Raw genomic sequence first — 18,751 nt, forward strand, 5'->3', positions numbered from 1 at the left:
AAGTAATATAAGCAAGTAGCTATTACAAGCAAGGATTTTGTAAATTAATAGAACTTAGGTAGTAAGACAAATAAAGAGGAAGGTTTCTAAATCTATTGAGTGATTAAATTACATGAATATTTTACACCTTTCTATTTTATCTAAACAATTATCAAACAAAAATTTGGCAATATCATTATTATTATCCTAAGGCCTCATGGTGTCTTATCACTATTTCCAAATGAAATAGTGATAAGACCCCATCACATCATTCTTGTTTACCTGATTTCACGTAAGTCACAATAAACCTTTTTTTTTTATTTCCAACATTTGAAAAATTCTCCTGAAAGCACAACTATTTTTAAACGAAACTGAGGGTGCTGAAATATTTCTGGATGACTTCAATAATGTTAATTACTATGAGATATAGAAATTTGGTTCTGCAAAATCATGCATACTTAAAATCACGATATTCTTTTCTTTTTTTTTTATCAACCTTCAGAAATGATTAACAAACACTAAATGCTCTGATTTATAATTGATAACATAACTAACCATATTTTCACAGCCACAGAAATTTTGTATAAAGAGTACATTGGTCCACCAATTTCTTTTGCAGCTGTTAACTGGTATTTCAAATGTCTTTTTCCACAAGGGTCCAGATCCCATAATTGGAAGAACCATTAAAAGTGCAATAAGAAGCAACTGCCCAGGAAGCATTCTAAAATATAAATGATAAAATATAAACGATCTTCTATATAAATGGACTTCTATATTACAAGTCCAATGAATACCACATATAACAAAAGTTCATTTTTAGAAGTGTTTTGGTAAAATAAACATGGCATATTTTTCACTCGTAACTAGGAGTTTATTTTTATTTTTGTTAGAGCATTTATTGGTTGTTTTCCACTGCAAATGAGTGGCAAGGAAGTTGTGAAAAAGCAGATGAGAAATCTGGTGAAAGAAGTTATCGATGAAGAAGCGAAAAACAGTAGAACTGTAGAAAAATGAAAGCAGAATGGTAAAGAAGCTAATATGAAAAATATGAATGAAGAATATTAGAAAAGAACTGGTAAGGTTGAGGAACAAATTGAGGTATGTGCAGAGTGATATAGGAAATTTAGAGAAGAGACTGGAAGTTGGAGGTGTAAGAAGAAAGATGCCAGTAATAGAGGAGCAGGGCCATACTTACACTTTACTCGAGGCTGGTGGGGGCCATGAGGTGCTAGGGCCCCTCATTGTTCGGGACCCTTAAATTGGCCCTAATTTTGGAGCCCCCAGCTAGAGCCTCATGCACCTGTGCATAAGTAGAGCCCTGTAGAAGAGTCAAACATGAATGACTGCAGTGGAATGATGGAAAGTAGTGTAGTACTGTATGGGGACTCTGGGGTGAAAGATGCAAAACTGGAGCACGTGTTAAAAGTATATTTCAGAAGAGTAATGATAAGAAGAGTCACTGTAGAGATGAGGGGAAATGCAGAAGAGTTGACTGTGCTGGTATGATTTGAAGGGAAGTGTGAATGAGGTTATGCAAAATTGCAAGCATTGCCAGAGACAGCAAAGCAGAAGAGAATCGTGTGTTGTCAAGGTATGATAGTAAAGAGAATTTGATGCAAATGATCTGCATTTGAATGTGAGTGGCAGTATGAAGCTGGGTAGAATGTTGATAAGAGAAGAATAGTGTGTAGCTAGTCAGGGAAATGAATACCTGGATGGTAAGACTGTGAGTATAAACTACCAGGATCAATGTAAGATAAATGCCCCAATGGCAAGATACTATGCTTATACACCAATGTAGAGAGTATTAAGAATAAGAGTGCAGAGTTTGTGGCCTTGATAGAATTAATAAGTATCTGCAAATCATTGATGTCAGTGAGACATAGTTAATAGAAGATGATGGTTATAGCATTTTATGAAAAGAGAAAAGATAAAAGAGGATGTGGGTTATTATTGATGATCTCATAAGCATGGCGTCCCCTTCTGTGTGGAACTTGAAAAAAGCAGTAATGATAATAGTTTTGAGAGCATTTGGTGTGAGGGTAAGGTGAGCAGCAATTTTAGATATTAAGTGGGTGTTGCTACAGGCTAAGAAATGTAGAAGGAGATGATTCTGTAATGTTTAGAGAATGAATGATGAGTGAGTAGGTGATATCAATGGTGACTCTATAGAAGCATTGACTGGAAGTAAGAAATAATGTGTGAATAAGGAGATTGAATTCCATGAACTTAGGAACAACTACCTTATGCAGCATGTAGTTGAAGCAACAAGTGTTGAATTTTTATGTGGCAAGTAGTTAGGCAGGTACAAGCTTCATGGAACAAAGGAGTTGTGTGGAATTACAACAGAGGAAAATATATTATTATTATTATTATTATGTGACACCTCCAGGAAGTCCAAAGACTCATCGAGGGAGAGTGTGCCAACAGCATTGAACAACTGATCTCCTTCCAACTACTAACCATGCTCAAACTTGCTTAACTTTTTGTGTGAGCCATTAGTAGCAGAGGCTCTGATAAATTAAGAAAACAGAGACTAGCAATGTAAAGTGGTTTGATCAATTGAAGGGAAAAGAAATTAGCAATGGGACTCGTTAAATTATTATTAACATCACATCTCCATAAAGTCAAAAGTCTCACTGAGGGAGGTACACACACACACACACACACACACACACACACACACACACACACACACACACACACACACACACACACACACACACACACACACACACACAAAAAAAAACCCTCATCCAACCATGCTTTAAACTCATTCACCATACTTTTGTCACTGTCCTGCAATATATTCCACTTGCTAACCACTCTCCATGCAAAGAACTTGCTCCTTATTTATTCCCTTGCTCACACACTCCTTATAAAATTTTTAGGGATGGCTTCTTGTTCTTCCCACCACTCCAATTCTATGAAAACTTTCTTCCACATTATTATTTATTATTATTATTATTATTTATATGGGCACTCCATGGAGTCAAAAGACTCATCTTGGGAGACCCACTCTATTCATTAACACAATACCTATCATACATTTCCTTAAACCTATTCACTGTTAGGGTGCTCACAACCACCTCTGGCAACCCGTTCCGCTCATTCACCACTCTCCAAGAAAAGAACCTAGTCACACACACTTATTAACCACACTTTTAGATGGCTTCCAAGTGTGTCTCCTTGTTCCCCCCCCCCCTCCACACTCCCCATGTACTGTAAAATTTCTTCTATGTCAATCTTATAGTATCTCAATTATATCCTTCCCCCTTTCTACTCCACCTGTCAGCTAAATTCTGGAACCCAGACACTCTCAATCTATCCTCATAGGGAACATTTCACAGACCTGTCACCAGCTTGGTCACTTGTCTTTGAATCCTCTCCAAAACCTCCCAATTCCCAAGAAATGCAGGTGATCAAATCTGTGCACAGTAGTAAACATCTGTCAAATCATAGGCTTATAAGGAGAAATAATAACCTCCCTATCTTTACTTATCAATGTGCTCTTCAGCATCCAAATAATCCTCTGAGTTATTCTGCCAACTCTTGCAATATGCCCTCTGAATTTCAAATCTCTATTCACCATCACCCCCAGATCTCTAGCCTCATCAATTTTCTGTAAACTAGTATACCATCAGTATGACATGAAGTGTGTAATCTTTTCATCCGGAAGTGCCTTACATTACATTTACACTCTCTGTCCAAAAAGAAACCGAACTTTTGATAGAAAATAAAACACAGGCCAATTAAAATTATTCAAATAATTTATTTCAATCAATATACTCTCCCTCGGCTTCGATACAGCACTTGGCACTGTCAATTAATTTGTTAAATGAGTTTTTTATATCAGTTTTTGGGATACTGTTGAGGGTCATGGTTACTGTCACTTGAACGTTTTCAATGGCATCATATCGGTTTCCCTTCATCGGAAAATGAAGTCGAGGGAAAAGAAAGAAGTCACAGGATACTAAATCAGGAGAATATGGCGAGTGATCCAACACACAAACTTTTTTTTTGCTCAAAAACTGTCGCACAATGTTCAAACGGTGAGATGGTGCATTATCGTGCAAAAGTAACTGCATCAAGATATTCATGCTGTACGCGACGAATTCTCGCTATCAATCACTTCAAAATTTCAAGATAAAACTCACCATTGACCATTTGGCCAGGCAGAACGAACTGTTTGTGGATAATGCCCTTGGAATAGTAGAAGCAAATCAGCATTGTCTTTATTTTTGACTTCTCCAAATTATTTTTTTTCGGATGCCCCTCTTCTGGTGGTCTCCACTCGGCACTCTTTGTTTCGGGCTCATACTCAAAACACCAAGTTTCGTCACCAGTAACAATTGTTTCAAGGAAGTTCGAGCCCTTATGAGCGGTTTTAATGAGGTCCTTGCAGTGTTCAGTTCGATACATTTTTGGTTGTCAGCCAACAGCCAACTTGTGGGGAACAAATCGCGAATTCAATTTACGAAGGCCCAAACTCTCAGTTAAAATGTTGTGCACAGTTGATTTTGGAATCCCCAATACATCTTCAATCAATCTCACGGACGATTTCGGGTTTTCTTTGATGAAATCACACACTTTTTGGATGTAAACTTTGCTCAGTCCAGTTATTTGGATGGTCTGGCTTTTTGTCATCCTCAAAGCATCTCATGACCACTTTGAAATTATTATTATTATTATTATGTGACACCTCCAGGGAGTCCAAAGACTCATCGAGGGAGAGTGTCTCATCAAAATCGCTTAAACTACTCGTAAACTTGAGTATGGGACAAGCATTCATCACTGTATGCTTTTTTGAAGCATTTGATGCATTTTGGTAAAACTTTTACCAAGTTTAACACAAAAGTCAATTGCAGCTCTCTGTTTGAAACTCATTTTCTGACCGTTCATCAAAACACACTGTCACTCTTGGCACTATAACTCAGCTTCTAATGAAACAAATGTCATAAATAGTTGACACAACACTAATGAAGGTTGCCGCTTTCGATAACAAAAAGATACAACAGGTGGTAGACTAGTTTTTTCTATTTTCTAAAAGTTCGGTTTCTTTTTGGACAGAGGGTGTACATTACATTACCTTACATTTTACAACACTAAATTCATGACCATTGTCTTTTGCCCACAGTGACAATTTATTTAAATCATCTTGTAAGACAGCTATATCATCGCCCTCAGTACAGTAACGAGGGTATGAAGCGACTGTGGTAAGTTTCTGACTTGTGCTCCCCCTAACCCAACGCAAGTGTCTTACTTGCACCCCCTAACCCAAAAATGACAAAAACTTTGAAAAATTGAAATGTTACAAGTTAAATTTTACTAAATGCAATATGTTAAATACTTTTTATTAACCCCATCAAAATGAGTTGCAGTGTGTTGCAGAATTTGTGTGTCTAAAGCACCGTATTGCCGAAATTTAAAAATACAATATAAAATAGTGGACTTTTATATCTATTTATTTATTTTTATTTTTTACATTTTGCACCCCAAGCCTAGTTGTGCCTGTGGCGGGTGCCTCTTTCGCCACGCCCTCGTTATGACACTGGTCATCCTCCCTAGTTTTGCATCATTGGCAAACAACTGAACGTCCCCCTTCAGATCTTCTGCTATATCATTAATATACAAATTAAACAGTAGTGTCCTAGTACACTCCACTAGTCACTCTCATTCACCTTGATTCCACTCCAGCATACACCACCCTCTGATGTCTGTCTATCAGCCACCTCTTACCATGCCAAAAACTTCACATCCATTCCCATTTGCTCAAACTTATGTAATAGTTTTTTGTTCAGTATTCTGTCAAATGGCTTTGCAAAGTCCAGCATCATAGCGTAGCTATTTTCTTTATCCAATTCTGCTGTCACCTTAGAATGAAATGTGAATAAATTACTGAGGCAGGACCTACTTTTTGCATAGCCATGTTGTTCCCCCCCTATAGAGTATCATATTCTTGTCCACCCTTTCCTGAATTTTACTTTTAGCCAACTTATACTTTCCAATACTTCCATCACTCCAGAGATACTAATTGGTCTGTAATTTGCTACTTCTGTCTTGAAGCCACCTTTATGTAATGGACCTATTTTACTCTATTTTCACTCCCTTGGAACCTTGTCAGAGTTGAGACTTAGATTAAACAACTTCATCAGAGGCACTGCCAGTTTACTTGCACATTCTTGTAGCACACAAGCAGATATATTGTCCAGGCCTACTGCTGTATTCACATTGATATTTTTCAATATACTGAATACCTCCAGTTCATCTATCTCACTGATCACATCAGTCTCTGTCACCTCAGTAACTGCGAAGTTGCCATCTGGTGACTTTGATATACCCTTAGTAACTGAACTATTTATTATGCTTCTGTAACTTTCCTACCCATCAGCACTGAGTAAAGTTATCTTTCCATAATCATTCTTTCTCTTACTTGCTACATAGCGAAAAAACTCTTTTGGATTTAGTCTGGCCTGGTTAGGTATTTTTCTCTCGAAATCTGATTCAGCCTTCCTTACCATACTAGTTATCCTTCTTGCTTGTGCTTTGTACTGCTCATGGGCATGCTGATCATCCTTCTTTTCTATATTCCTTCCACATTGCTTTTTTTTTTTTTTTACCTCTGCTTTATATTGCTAGTCATCCACTTAATCCCTACTCAGTTTATCCTCCTGACCTTGGGTATACATTCTGATACTGCCTCACTTCAACAGTCCTTAACACTTTCATTGCCAAGCTGAAAATTGGAATTTCGTGTGGTGGCCAAATTTTTTTTATTTAGTTAGTGACATCCATGCGATAATGCGTGATCGGCTGTTTGGTGAGAGCTCGCATCGCATGATTGGCAATGAACATGTTAACCACTTCCAATGAACTAATGACATTCATTTCATATAGTTTCTTATGCCATGGCATTGCTCCAAGTTGAATCCTAAGTTTGTCATAATCGCCAGTTTTGTAGTTCTGCATAAACCCTTTCTTGACTGAAATTTCCAGATGTTGAGCCACCTCCCACGACAAGACTGCATGGTCACTTTTCCCAATCAGAGCTAAAGTTACTACTGCAGTTACAGATAGATCTTTTGATGCTATTACTAGATCCAACATTCTCAAATCCCTAGTCCCTTCCATCACATGCTGTTTCAGGTAATGATCCCTTAGTAACTGTATAAATTCCATTTTCATTCTGCTGCATGCCTTTTCCTAATCTATATCACTATAGTTGAAGTCTCCATGATAATTGATCACCTTGCACTCACTGTGCTAATCTGCTGATACATACTGCCCACATTTTCTTCTGGACCCCCATGATCCCAGCACTGTCATATCTATCACTTTCAAGAACATTCCTGTGATGGTAAGCAGTACTACTTTCATGCCAGATCAAGTATCATCTAGAATCGAAGGAAAACCTAAAATGATTCATATGTAAAGGGTACATTAATCCATTAGTGTCTTGTCCAATTTTTATGGATACAACACTAGTCAAAATGTGTCCTATGATGAGCTGTGGATAAAGGGACACAGACTACAGGCCTTTGGGCATATAGGCCTACTTGATGTAGATGTCTTGCCACAGTATGTCGAGATATCTCTCGACATACTAGAGCTGACTTGCAAGTTGACCTGCTGTGGTGTGTCAATTACTTTTGCTGTCATAGCCAAAAATCTGTCTTCATGCTCAGTGGTAGAGAGAGGGTGACCTCTTAGCAAATGTCTGGAACACATTACATTAGTTTGAAACACTGCCCAGAGCCTGGATACAATACTTGTGAGATTCCAAACTCTCTGGCAATATCAGTAATTCTGAGGCCTTCTTCAAGCTTTTGAATAATTCTTCCTAGCATCATCTAGATGAGACATTCGTTTAGTGCAGCCTTTTATTCTATTGAGTGCTACTATGTGATCCCTTGTATGCAGTTTAAAAATATGAATGTACCTGTTTTCTACTCAAAATCATCAGTTATACAAATTGCCACAAGCTGATTCATCTGAATTAGCAGTTGTAATATTCAGAAATAGTGTTCATCCTTAGTTTTTTGTCAAACTGAATAAGGCCATATGTAATGGATCTATAACCTCTTTATTTCTGCATATTAAGGTCCTCACACCATTGTCATAATACTCTCGATTAGTTCTTTGACTCTTTGGAGGTGTGACATAATAGTAATAATCCAATGTGATGACTTCACCACTTATATAATGTGATCCCTGAACTTCAGGTCCTTGTCCACCATCACTACCAGATCTCTTGTCTCCATAACCTCCTTCAAAATTTTCTCTCCAAGTGTATACTTTACATCCCATCATTGCCTATCAAATAGCAGAACTTTACACTTTGCAACATTGAACTAATAGTTCTACTCACTTGCCCACTAATACAATCTATTCAAGTCCACATGTAAGGCCACAACATTCTGTTTGACTCCTCATTGTTCTTTCAAATTTTTTATTTTCTGCAATCAGTTGCATATCTCCAGTTAAGGATGCCCCAATATCATTAATATACAAGTTAAACAACAATGACCCAAAACATATCCCTGGAACATGCCACTAGTGACTTTCCCCTTTTGAGATACTGCATCCCATACAAAACTTGTTGATACTTATCTGACAGCCAGTCACCTATCCAACTCACCAACACATACTCCATCCATTCCAATATGGTTACTAACTAGCTGTATGGCAGTCTATCAAAAATTATGTAATATGCTATAAATTATTGGATTTTTCCATGTATAAGATGATACTTTTTCTAAAATTTTTAGACCAAAAATTGGGGACCATCTTATACACAGGGAGTAACCAGTTGAAAGACCTGCGGTTGCCATAGCGAAACTGCCGGTACCTTGTTTCTGCAAACAGGCTTCCGCCAATCACTAGCCTTCGTTAACTCTGTTGATTGACGTCATTAACAACATACAAGTTAAACAACAATGACCAAAAACATATCCCTGGAACATGCCACTAGTGATTCTCAATAAACCAGTCAAAACTCTGAAAGCATTCATATGTCTGCAACTTGTTGGCGGGGTAAGTTAAGGCATTAACAATATTTTGAGCACTAATCCATAAAATTGTCCAAAAATAAAAAAAACTATTGTCATATTCTTCAAAATTCAAGTTAAAAGTCATCAATTAAACAAAAGAACATGGAAATAAAGCTTCAGAGAGAGACAGTTTGGACCTCCTCTCACTGAGTGTATGATTAGACAGTGGAGAAAACAGGAAGAATTACTTAAGATGCCAAAAAAAAAAAAAAAAAAAAAAAGGGCCTTAAGAGGAAAACCAGCAAAATGGCCAAACTTGGAGCAGAGGCTTAAGATTTGGATTATGGAGCAGCGTCAGAGTAGATATGTGTGTCAACCAAGCTTATTCAGTATGAGGCAAAAAGGTTTGCAAGAGAAATGAACATTGTTGATTTCACAGGAAAGGCAAAATGGTGCTTCAACTTCATGAGGAGAGAAGGGTTAGCCATGAGAACATGAACCAAGTTAGCCCTCAAAGTGAAAATCAATTAAAATATTGGGTTTGAAAAAGTAGGGTTTGTCTTATACACGAAAAAAAACGGTAGTTATTTATAGTAACATCAGATTATATTCCTAATGTTGGGTGGACAAATAAAACAGGGGAGGGGGTGAAATGGATGAATCATGGAATTATGCAAGAACTTCTGAGAAAGAGGATGTTATGGATGAAATATAAAAAACATACACTTCAATAATTGAACAAGGAGTACAAGTCACAGGCTGGGAAGATGATGAGTGTATTGACATACATAGGAAAGGAGATTGGCTGCAAAGCAAAATTCTGGAGAATTCTGTAGTCATGTTGCTATTAAAGAAAAGGTGAATATGGAAGGGACTGACTTTAGTTATTGTAATTAGAACACAGGAGTATTTTGTTGGTGTATTTCATGTAGGGGAGTAAGGGGTTAGCAAGGAGTAATTAATAAGGAGTCAGGGAGAGGTGCTGAAACAGTGTATCTGATATAGATGTTGAAGTGAATCTGTGAAGGAGGGAGGGGATCATTTATGACTGAATTGCTCTACAAAGGAGAGCAAATGAAAAATATCTTTGGTCACCTAAGATTTATGAAACTGCAAAGTTCATAGTCCAGTGTCATTCATATCAAAAGATAGAGTAAGAAGCATTAATTCTTCTGGGGATAATCTTTAGTAGATTCAGAGCAATCTACTTTTATACCACCAAATGTGATATCGTCAGGAATTGAAAATATTTAGTCAAATTTTATATTAAAAATGAAAACATTTAATCTCTATAGTATTGTTAACAAATTTTGTATTATAAGAACATAAATATACATTGTCCAACTTTAATCTCTGCTGCTAATAGAATTAAAATGATTATCCTGTTTAAATTTCTATAATGAATATATCAATGATATTTATAACTAAAATTGCATGGAAAAATTTTATAATATGCAACAGTTTATATCCTTTGTTATTTATATCTGATTAAATTCAAGAAAATTACTGTGAATTCAAGGCACTGATAAAAGCAATTATTCAGACCAACTACAAAATAAGAAGCTGTTGAAAAGTATCAGCGGCAATTGATGCAGTTCTCTAAAAGCACTTCAATTACACCTAAATACAAGCATACCTAAATAAATAAAGATGGGAAAGTTATTATCCCTCTTTATAAGACTATGATTCAGTCGTATCTTGAATACTGTTTATAAATTTGGTCACCTGGGTTTCTTTGTGACCAAGAGGTGGAAGAGAGGATTCAGAGAAGAGTGACCAAGCTAGCAACACGTTTAACGGAATGCTCCTTATGAGGATAAGTTTAAATGTGTGTGGATTACAAAGTTTGGTTGATAGGGGGGAATAGAGGGAACATGATAGAAACTTATATGATATTAAAGGTATTTTATAAAATTAATGCAAAGGAACATTTTCAATATATGACAAATAGTCGGAGAACTAGGGGTCATCCATGGAAGTTGTGTGCAAGGGTGTGCAGACTAGATTTTTTTTTTTTGCATGGAAAGTGGTGAATGAGTGGAATAGATTGCCAGATTTAGTTGTGAGTGCCCTGACAGTGAATGAGTTTAGGAGATTATTATTATTGTACAGGTACCTCCACGGAGTCCGAAGACTCGTCACCAGAGACCCAAACGATCCACACAATCTATCATACCTCTCATTGAACCCATTAAGAGACAAAGCACTCACAAATGACTTTGGCAACCCATTCACAACTCTCAAAGCAAAAAATCTAGTCCTAACACCCCTACTAACCACACCTTTATTCAACTTAAAGGGGATTGATCCCTTGTTCAGGCCCCTCCAGCCAAGTGCTGAAACATTTCACCTGCATCAATCTTATAAAACCCTTTAAGCAATGTAAATGTCTATCATATCCCCTCTTTTTCTCCTATCAACCAATTTCTGCAATCCACACACCCTCAATCTATTCTTGTAGGAAATATTCCACAGACTACTCACCATCTTGGTCACTCCACCACTTTGTCATCCCAAGAAACCCAGGAGACAGACGAGCACAGTAATCCAGATCAGGGCATATCAAGGCCTTATAAAGAGGAATAACAACTTCCTTATCTCTACTTGTTAACGTGTTCTTCAATAGTCAAGTAATCTTATGGGCAACCTTAGCAATATGTCCTCTAAATGATGAATGTTAGTGTGGGACTCCATGAAGATGCTGTATAATAATAATAATACCATGCTGTGTCAATATTAGTTACATTTCACACAGTTTATCAAATTCAAACCTTCTGGAAGAAAACTTTGTCCAATCTGCTGAGCAGATTCAAAAATCAAGTAAATTTTGTTATGTCATCTACTTATTTCCATCTTTTTTTTTTTTTAAATAAAGAAAACTGCTGAGCATTTTACAAAATCATTTATTATTATTATAAAACTGCAATAAAAGAATGTTTTCCTCATTGTATATTTTGGAAGCATGCTTCTACCTCTTTAAATAAGACTGCTAAATGTATATAATACAACAGGTGTTGCTTAGCTATTCATCTTCTCATAGTTTCCTTCTGCATCAATCCTCCTATAGCAGTAAACTAAGAGATAAGGCATCTGGAAGTCCTGACTTAGAGACCAAACACGAAACTTTTGCAAGGCATTCAGTCCTCCAAGAAACAGTGTAGTGATCTCATACCCATGCAATGAAATTCATCTGCCACCTAAAAACTTTCATAAATATCCATACCACTTGTAGGATTCAAATCCGCAGCCTGTTTTTAGAGAGCAGAGCAACTATCCATTCAGCAGAAGGAAGAAAATGGAATGAAAACAGTAGACTATAAGTAAACAACCATGCTTTTATTATTATAATCTAGCACTCTCAGAAATGAAAGAAATGAAGCTCTTGCTAGCATTTTGCTGTTGCCAAGTAATCAATTCTCATCCAAAAGTGAATTGTTAAAAGTATAAAAAGTATTGTAATGCTTAAACATTACTGAAAATTCATACGATATACCTTTCGGCTGGAGAGCAGATACGCTAACCACTTGGCCAACCAGGCAGGTGAGAGAAAGAGAATGTAACTAAGATACCAGGAAGAGGGCTGAACAAGCAGATGTAAGACACATCAAGAAAATAACATAAAAAATGGTTTTATTTATTGTAAAAAAAAGAGATAATATACACAAAGAGAAAAGAAATTCATTAAAGCCAAATGTAAGAGTTTTAACACATGATAATTTCTGCTTAAAAATCTGTCACACGAGACAAAAATGATGTCCCATTACAAAAGAAAGCTAGAGAGTAAACCTTATGGACAAGCCTTAGGTAGATATCAGAAGTTATTAATCTACATTTTAATTGCATTAAACAACACCATGATACGAATTAATTATACTTGAAAAGAACTTATATTCTTAATTAATTCTTTAATCGTTTTATCCAATTTCCACTTGAAGTATCTTCATGACTGGGCTACTTGTACATAGATGCTGTTAACTTCACATTGATTGACTTAGTGTCCAAAATGCAAAGCACACTTCCTTTCAAGCATGTATAGTACTGTGTATTATAGTAAGGTCAACCGGACCAGTTTCAATCATTACCGAGGTCTCACCAGTGAGATCTAGACCCAGGAAGATACCAAGTTTGAATTAATGCAGAATCATATATTTTCCATGTACAAGAAATAAGAAAGGTCCATTGACTATGTTATTGTTGATACCAATTTGTCGATAGCACCATTCATATTCAGTTTTGTTCCCCTTTTTATTTAGATATACATAGATCCTATGAGAGTTCTCTACTCCAATTTTCAGATGGAATCTGACCACTTTCTAAATCGTGCAGTGTAGTCACTGTAAAACTTTTATACCTCCATATTTGAGCATTTCTAGTTGATTATCATCTACTCTAGCTTTTCCAAATTTCAAGATTTTGATAGCTTTTTCTATCTCAAGTATAGATATCTACTCCTGATTCCATTCCTTCTGAATGTTATGTGCTGTCACTGTTTGTTTCATTTAGCAATCTAGCAAAGTAATCATTCCACATATCTGAAATATCTTTATCTTCAATTTCCATGCCACCTTTACCATTTCTGATTCCTTTTACGATATTATTTCCTTCATTTTAAGCTTTTTCTATAACCCACAGGATATCTTTCCACCTTCCTAATATTTATTTTCTATGTGCATACCAAAATTTTTTCATAAATTGTTTAGCTCGTTTTACGCATTGCATTCTCTCAGAGCACAAGCTGACAGGAATGTCACAGACTTTCTGTATTCATAGTGAAGAATTTATGGAGAAAATAATTAAGAAAATAACACTCGACGTTTTGACCTCTGTATTGAGGTCATCATCAGGAACACACATATGCAGAGGACACAAGCTACATGACACTACACAAAAGCAAGATAAATCTAAATGCTTAGTTAATCGTTTAATTTTTTAATTATAAGTAAAGCAATTATTCCAACATGTGATTTTGTCTCCATAAATTCTTCACTATGAATGCCTACTATCGTGTAACCTTAAAAGAAAGGACTTTCAATATGTTTTCTTCTTTTCCTTGACTGCTTCTTTAAATTCCTGAGTCCAGCATGATTTTTCTATTGTTGGAGATAGCTTTACCACATGCTTCAGCTAAATCAATATTTTCTTCAAAGTTTGCCAATGAATCTCCAAGGTTTGATTCTTGATTTCAAACTCTTTATTTTTTTCTTGAATAATATTTGTGCTTTTGAGTTCACCTGAGAAAACTGCTCAACTTTGGTTCCTTTTAAAACTTTCTTACACACTTTGCTTTTTCAATGACATTCATTTTATCCTGCTCAAAACTAAGTGGTGATCACTTTCTATTTCAAATCCTCTGTATACTCTTATATCTTGAACGAGCATGAAGATATTGCTGCTAGCAATTAACAATTACATAGTCAATGAGACATTTCTTATTTCTTCTCTCCATGTGAATTTCTACACATCTTTATGTTGGAACATTGTGTTAGTAATGACCATGTCCTGAACAGAAATCCAGGAAATTACTTACTATTATTATTAGCTTTGCTTTTTTTTGCCAAATTTTCCCAAAGCATTTCTATATGTCTAGTAAGAATTTCCTACTTTGTTATTTATATCTCTGACAAAGATCAACTTTTCCTTTTTCTTGGTGTCAGCTGCCTTCTCTAATGACTTGAAAAATTCTCCTGCTTCTTCCTTAGTAGAACCTTCTGTGGGACCACAGGCACTAATAAGTCTCATTATCAAAATCCCCTAATCCTGATATTTACCCACATCATTCTATTTGATATTGCCTGCCATTCAAGAAGATTATCCTTGTATTTAGTGTCGACTACCACAACTCCTCCTTTTCCCTGAATAACACATATTATATTTGTTGCTTAGCAGAATCTCACCTGGTTTTGTCTTCTTTATTTTAGTAACACCTGTTATGTTAATCTGGTACTTATCCAATTCTTCTGCATGTTCCATTTCTTTTCCACTGATGCTTCTTATGTTGATGGTGTTAATCTTGATCTCTGCTGATGATGAGTTGGTGTTTGTTCGAGTAGCTGAATTTCTACTGTTCACTCTAGTTCCCTGAGAAAAACAATGTGCCTTGTTTAACCAGACAATGCTCCAGCTGGCATGAAATTCTCTCATGTTGTACCATTATTTGATGGTGGGGTTAATCCAATAAAAATAGAACTTGGTCAGGTAATTCCTCAACTACCATCCCATCCTTTTTGTTCAGTATCCAGTTCAGATACCTACTTATAGGATGTACCACAAGAAGGTGAGGATTGGACATTAGATCAAAATCCTCAGTCAGCTCTCAACATTTCTTAAAAGGCTGTATGGAGGTCTCCTCCCAGTTATCCAACTTTGATCCTTAAGCATTTCTTAAAAGGCTGTATGGAGGTCTCCTCCCAGTTATCCAGCTTTGATCCTTAAGAATTTCTTAAAAGACTGTATGGAGGTCTTCTCCCAGTTATCCAACTTTGATCCTTAAGCAATCCCTAAACTTTAAGTTATCCCAGGAAAATTTTCAGTATATAATATATACCGTACATAAAGTGAAATGTTTTCTGAATATAAAGTGAAGAAAGTGAAATAATTAAATAAACTTCAAATCAGCCCTCTTAAATATATCATTTTAAGGCTTATAAGGTAAATATATTATGAAATATATTCCCTAAAAACTATTTGTTGTAGAAAGAAGTTTTACTGAATTATTCATTACAAAAATTGATTTTCCTTAAAATGAATTCAGCAGAAAATAACTTAAGTTTGAAAGCAAAAGTTTTGTTATTTTTCTTTTTTTTCCCCCCCCCCCCCAACATTTGTAAAAGATCAATATTGAATTTAATCATTAAATTACCTACCTAAATATTCGCCGAGCAAAAAACATGATTACACTTATTTGTCCTTTATTGTTTTCCATTCTTTGCCAGCAGGAATAAACAACTAAAAATCCACTGAAATAAAATTTTGACATTATACAAAAAAGTAATATATCAGTAATATAAACTGAAAGTTTAATTATAGATTTTAATTCAAAAAAATCAGAAAAACTACCATTCTGATTTATTTTGAAGATCATTAATCCTAACCAGTATAGAAAAAATACAAAAATCTACCAGTGAAACCAATGCAATTTATGGAAATTTGATTTTCTATGGAAGTTTTGATTGTGTACAAGTATAATGAAGAAATAATTTAAATATAACAGGGAAGGAGTCAATTCTTGCACAATAATAACAGAAAGAAGACTAAGGCCATTAACAATATCATCAATACCTTATTCTTTGCTCATCCACACATTACTTCTTGATAACTGGTAAATATAGTAATACATGATATGTGAGTTTGGAGAAAATGGCTGAACTTTTTTGGGTTGCAGTTTGTGTGGATTTTTTGCTTGGAGGATGATCAAGGGTTAGAAGAGATTGTCAGAGGCAGTGAGTGCTTCATCGATGAATGAGTTCAAGAAGAGGTATGATATATATATATATATATATATTGTGTAAATAATACAGCAATCCCTCGTTTAATGCGCCCCCGTTTAGTGCGACATTTTTTTTTCGATGCTCAAATTCGATTAGTGCACCTCTAAAATTCGACTATATACATAAAAATAAATGTTATAGATTTTAAAAATTTTTGATCTATACATTTTTATGGCTAACTATTTAAAAAATCACTCACCAGGATGAAATAATTTAGTTACTGATTTGAAACATTTTACAAAGTTATTTTTTCATGGCATACTACACTATGTTCCAAATTTACTGCCAAAATTTATGTAGTCTGCTTTACATAACATTTTGCTGATCATATCAAGTGCAATTGTTTTCCTTACTTTTTTATTTTAAATTATTTTCCTAACTTTTAATCATGAATAAAAGAATTAGTGAACAAAAAATAGAAGTGTGAAAATGATTTGAAAAGTAATCTCATTGGAAGAAAAACTTGAAATAATAAAGAAAAATGAACAAGGCGAGTCCAGAGCAGTGATAGGACAAGAACACAAAAATGGGTGAATCAACTGCTTAATACAAAGAGAAAGGTAAGGCTGCTACTTCAAGTTCATCATGCATGTACACGAAATCAAAGTATTATAATGATTGAATTAGAGAGATTTCTTTTTAGATGGATCGAAGATTGTAACCAAAAACGGATCCCACCAAACACTGGCCTTATTAAATCAAAAGCATTGTCTCTTTGTAATCTGGAAAGAAAGGGCTATCAATGATGGAAAAGAAGAAGACAAATTCCACACTAGTGCTGGGTGGCTTGAGTGTTTCAAAAAGAGAAATAGCCTACATATTGTTCTAATCACAGGAGAAGCTACAAGTACAGATAAGGAGATATCCAGAGATTTTGAAGAAAATTGTGTAAGTAGGAGACTATTGTGATCAACAAATATTTAATGTCGATGAAACTGGCCTTTTTTTGAAAGCCTTCCAAGACTTTTCTAGCTAAATTAGAGAAATCTCAGCCTGGTTATAAAGTCGCAAAGCTGAATCAAATTACTGCTAGCAATATGCGAGCCATTTGGAAGCACATTCTTCCACATTGTGCAGATGATTTTAGAGACTTCAAATGAATCTAAGTTAATTAAATCTCATTCTGAGAAGTTGAGTGATTCCGACTAAATTTAGATACACAGCGGGAAGATCCTGAAGAATATGAAGAAAATTTAATCACTGACAAGCCCAAAGAGGTTTCACAAAAACAATTTGAAAATACAATCAAAGTTTTTAAGCAGCAATGCTCAGAAACTGACCCTGGTGAAGAGAGAACCAATAAAATTTTCAGAAGAGGCAACAGGGCCATACCATCAGTTGTATGAAAAAAATAAACAGAATGCCCGCCAAACTACGTTGGCTCAATTCTTTGTTAAGAAGTAGAATAATAAATTTATATTCTGAATATGTTTTATTGTCTTTCAGCTTCATGGCTTTCCTTTAACTAGGCCCTCAGACATACCCTAATTCTTTTATAAAAAAAATTAAGGGTCAAAAAAGAAATCTGAGGAACGAATTATACATTTTCCCATAGGTTATTATATTTGATTAGTGCACCTGTTTTTAAGAATGCATTAGGCACACTAATCGAGGGATTGCTGTATATATATCATACCTCCTATCATAGTGACTTCATGGAGATACTGGAGAAATAATTTCTGACTTCCTCAACTATGAATATTCTCATGATGAGGCTATTCTACCCTATCATCTCTCTCTCACTGGCATAGAGAATACAAGTTATTGTACTCTCTGTCCGAAATCTCTTCTCATTCCATTCTGGTTATGCTCATTTCCCTACTTCTTTCATTCATCCATTCCTGTAGTCTCATTTCATCCTTATATCCACCTTCTTCCTGTCCTCCTATACTTTCTTTGCTTTGTTTTCTCTATCAGCAATAACCCAAATTATTCACTAACCAAATTGATTCAAGTGAATTTATCTCTCTCTCTCTCTCACCTCGTTATCAATTATACTACTCCAGTTTTTCCTTGAATTAATTCCATACATTTATAAACTGCACATCTTTTACTTCACATAGCTCAGCCTTCATGTCATTCAACTATCTGTTTCCATTCACGAATTTGCAACTATCATACTTGGGCAACAAGTCAGCCAACCCACTTGTCAATTACAATGTTCTATTATCATTATCATTATTATTATATGGATATCTCCATGAAGTCAGAAAACTCATCACAGAAGACCCCACACTAACCTTTATACACACAATATTATCATACTTCTTAAAATCATTCACTGTCAGGTCACTC

General features: G+C 35.4%; 1 protein-coding gene across 3 annotated transcripts in view; it reads right to left on the reverse strand.

Annotated features, from left to right (window-relative positions):
* Positions 1-18,751, reverse strand: part of LOC150098036 (nose resistant to fluoxetine protein 6-like) — a 202,238-nt gene that overhangs the window by 76,835 nt on the left and 106,652 nt on the right. For all 3 annotated transcript variants that reach the window (XR_016549590.1, XM_090406345.1, XM_090406346.1), the window contains exons 8-9: positions 15,833-15,925; positions 535-700 (exon numbers count right to left, since the gene is read on the reverse strand). Coding sequence is in view for 2 of the 3 variants with exons in the window: in XM_090406345.1 (XP_090262471.1) it covers positions 535-700; positions 15,833-15,925 (259 nt within the window). In the remaining variant the exon portion in view is untranslated. The remainder of the gene's footprint in view (positions 1-534; positions 701-15,832; positions 15,926-18,751) is intronic.

This window comes from Typopeltis vanoorti, chromosome 16, assembly GCF_054136105.1.
Source record: "Typopeltis vanoorti isolate ZY-2024b chromosome 16, IOZ_Tvanoo_1.0, whole genome shotgun sequence".
In the NCBI taxonomy this organism is placed as follows: Eukaryota; Metazoa; Arthropoda; class Arachnida; order Uropygi; family Thelyphonidae; genus Typopeltis; species Typopeltis vanoorti.